We start from the raw sequence: 2,284 nt of genomic DNA, 5'->3' as shown, positions 1-2,284 counted from the left end.
GCTGCAGAATGTGACGTTCGTCTCTGCAGATATATAAAGGCAACGCTGCGCGGGCTCGTCAAACAGACGCAGTTAGAGATCTCATAACTCTCTAAGAGCCCAACATTTAGTCATACATGTGCAAAGAATTGTTGCCATGCCAGGTTTAGTCACATCTCCAACAAAGGAGCTTCAGCAAATCAACATGGACACTGACAACAAGAAGACAGAGAAATACAGGTAAAATTTATTCTGGCCAATCAATATCATTACATCTTGTCTTGTTTTTGTTTGAATATAAGTAAAATAACTTTTGTTCATTTCTGTTTGATTAACCAGAGGGGGAAACCTGAAGTATCGGCTGCAGCGTAAATCATCCCAAGCCACAAAAACTGAGGGGTAAGTGAGAAAAAACTCAACTACAAGCTAAAAGCAAACCCTGCTCATATTTTATGCTTCATGTATGGATAACTGTGCTAACTTTATTCTCCTCGTTTACAGGCTTTGTTTTGAAGATATGTCTCAGTGGTCACAATCACTTGAGAGGCTTCTTTCATCCAAATGTAAGTTAATCAATACACTGTCTCAGACTCATCTTAGTCACTAAATGTCGAAAAACAATGGCTAACTGCAGATCTTTTTTTTACCATCTTTAGATGGAATGAAGATATTCCAGGCATTCCTGAAGTCGGAGTTCAGTGATGAAAACATTGAGTTTTGGGTGGTTTGTGAGGAGTTTAAGAAGATAAGAAATTCCTTCAGGATGTCATCCAGGGCGAAAAAGATCTTCAAACGCTACATTCAAGCTGAATCTCCCAGAGAGGTATGTAGCTCTTGATAATCCAGACAGATTTATGGCACTTTACAGAACAAGGAGCGCTGGCTGCTTTAGTTTTTCTTCATTGGTCCTCATTATGTTTCCTCTGCTTCCAGATCAACATTGATCAAAAGACGAGGGAAAGGATCCAGCAGAACATAGAGGCGCCTTCTACAGTGTGTTTTGATGACGCTCAAAAGATCGTCTACGGGTTAATGGAGAGGGACTCTTACCCACGTTTCCTCAAGTCTGACATTTACAGGACTTTAACGGACTCCACATCACAATCGGTGAACATGTAAAAAGAAGTGGAGCCTGAGACTTTGTGTGTGTAAAAGCTGGACTTTGACGCTACGCCCAGTACTGGACTACCTGAGAGGAGCCGTGACGTCTGCTTGTTTGTCCTGAGACTGGTGGTGATGGACACCAAAACTAAACCCAGTTTATTTCCATTACATTCATACTTTTCTAAAGAGTTGGAAAATAAATTGGGAGTGGCCTCATCTGAACTTGTTAAAAAGACTTAGCCGGCACTTTAGTGAAAATCTGTGAGAAGAGTTTGCTAAGAAGCAGACAGTGTGCTTGGAAATGCTGTGTACAGGTCACGACTGCTTTCCCAAAACGCCACAGTTCTCTAAAGAGAATGCTGGGGACTTTCTGAGTGAGGCACCAGGAAGCATGTGTGGTCAACGCCATCCACACAAAATGAAACTGCACAATCCGATATCTGCACATGCACATCATCTGAAGTTTATTGTTATTTCACTAAAGCAATAAAAAAGTAGATGTATCTAGATGTGGATATTATGCACAGCCTTGTGAATTTAACATTTTTTACATAGTGACATCAGTGCTGACACAGTAAGCCGATACATTGTAATGATAGTAATCTATTATAAGCTATATGTTAAAAAAAATGTATTCCAGTTTGCGAATGTGAATAATAAATGGGTTTGTGACAAATAATAAAAACAAACTGTTTTAAATGTACATTGTGACTACATGGTTTTTTTGAGACACAAAGAAGAGCTGCTTAAGCTTTAGTTAAACACCTTTTTAAGAATACAGGAAGTGACTTAGTCAGCAGTTCATTCATTTCTTTTTCTCAGTCATTCATAAACTGTCTCACAGTTATAGTATTTACTACCCAGTGGGTTTATGATATGTAGAACAGCACAACGTACCAGGACACCTAATCTTGAAACTGTGGCCTCATTTCTTTTCCATGTTATATAAGTAATTCTTTTTAACTGTTTTTAAGAAAAAATCCTTTGCACAGGATGTAAACAGGAAGCAGCTGGCCTCATATAACTACGTTAGCTTAGTTTAGCTCAATGCAAACACACTGAAAATTAGGAGGACCTCGAGAGCCTAATCGTTTTGTTTGTTTCCTTTGTTTTGCTTTTTTGACAATTATTTTAAAGTAGCAAGTTTAGTAATCATGTTTTGCTGAGCCAGCAGGGTTTTTAAAAAATCCCTTTAAACTCC

At 38.7% G+C, this 2,284-nt stretch overlaps 1 protein-coding gene across 1 annotated transcript; it reads left to right on the top strand.

The window, feature by feature from the left end:
* Window positions 1-46: 46 nt before the first annotated feature.
* On the top strand, window positions 47-1,786 carry LOC146688090 (regulator of G protein signaling 13-like). Its single transcript, XM_085439549.1, has 5 exons — window positions 47-219; window positions 319-378; window positions 481-542; window positions 636-802; window positions 913-1,786. The coding sequence occupies exons 1-5, from the start codon at window positions 137-139 to the stop codon at window positions 1,096-1,098; spliced, it is 558 nt and encodes a 185-aa protein (XP_085295675.1). The 5' UTR covers window positions 47-136; the 3' UTR covers window positions 1,099-1,786.
* Window positions 1,787-2,284: the final 498 nt, after the last annotated feature.

Source organism: Copadichromis virginalis, linkage group LG18 (assembly GCF_057382275.1).
Source record: "Copadichromis virginalis isolate Kocher_CV1m ecotype Utaka linkage group LG18, C_Virginalis_male_GT1.1, whole genome shotgun sequence".
Classification (NCBI taxonomy): Eukaryota; Metazoa; Chordata; class Actinopteri; order Cichliformes; family Cichlidae; genus Copadichromis; species Copadichromis virginalis.
The sequence above is the reverse complement of the archived record's forward strand: the minus strand, read 5'-3'. Positions and strand labels throughout refer to the sequence as shown.

Excerpts from the sequence above, each read along its gene's own strand:
- LOC146688090 (XM_085439549.1), top strand. The coding sequence starts at position 137 with ATGCCAGGTTTAGTCACATCTCCAACAAAGGAGCTTCAGCAAATCAAC. Across the intron at positions 379-480 it reads CAAGCCACAAAAACTGAGGG|GCTTTGTTTTGAAGATATGT; the intron begins GTAAGTGAGAAA and ends CCTCGTTTACAG. Across the intron at positions 543-635 it reads GAGGCTTCTTTCATCCAAAT|ATGGAATGAAGATATTCCAG; the intron begins GTAAGTTAATCA and ends TACCATCTTTAG.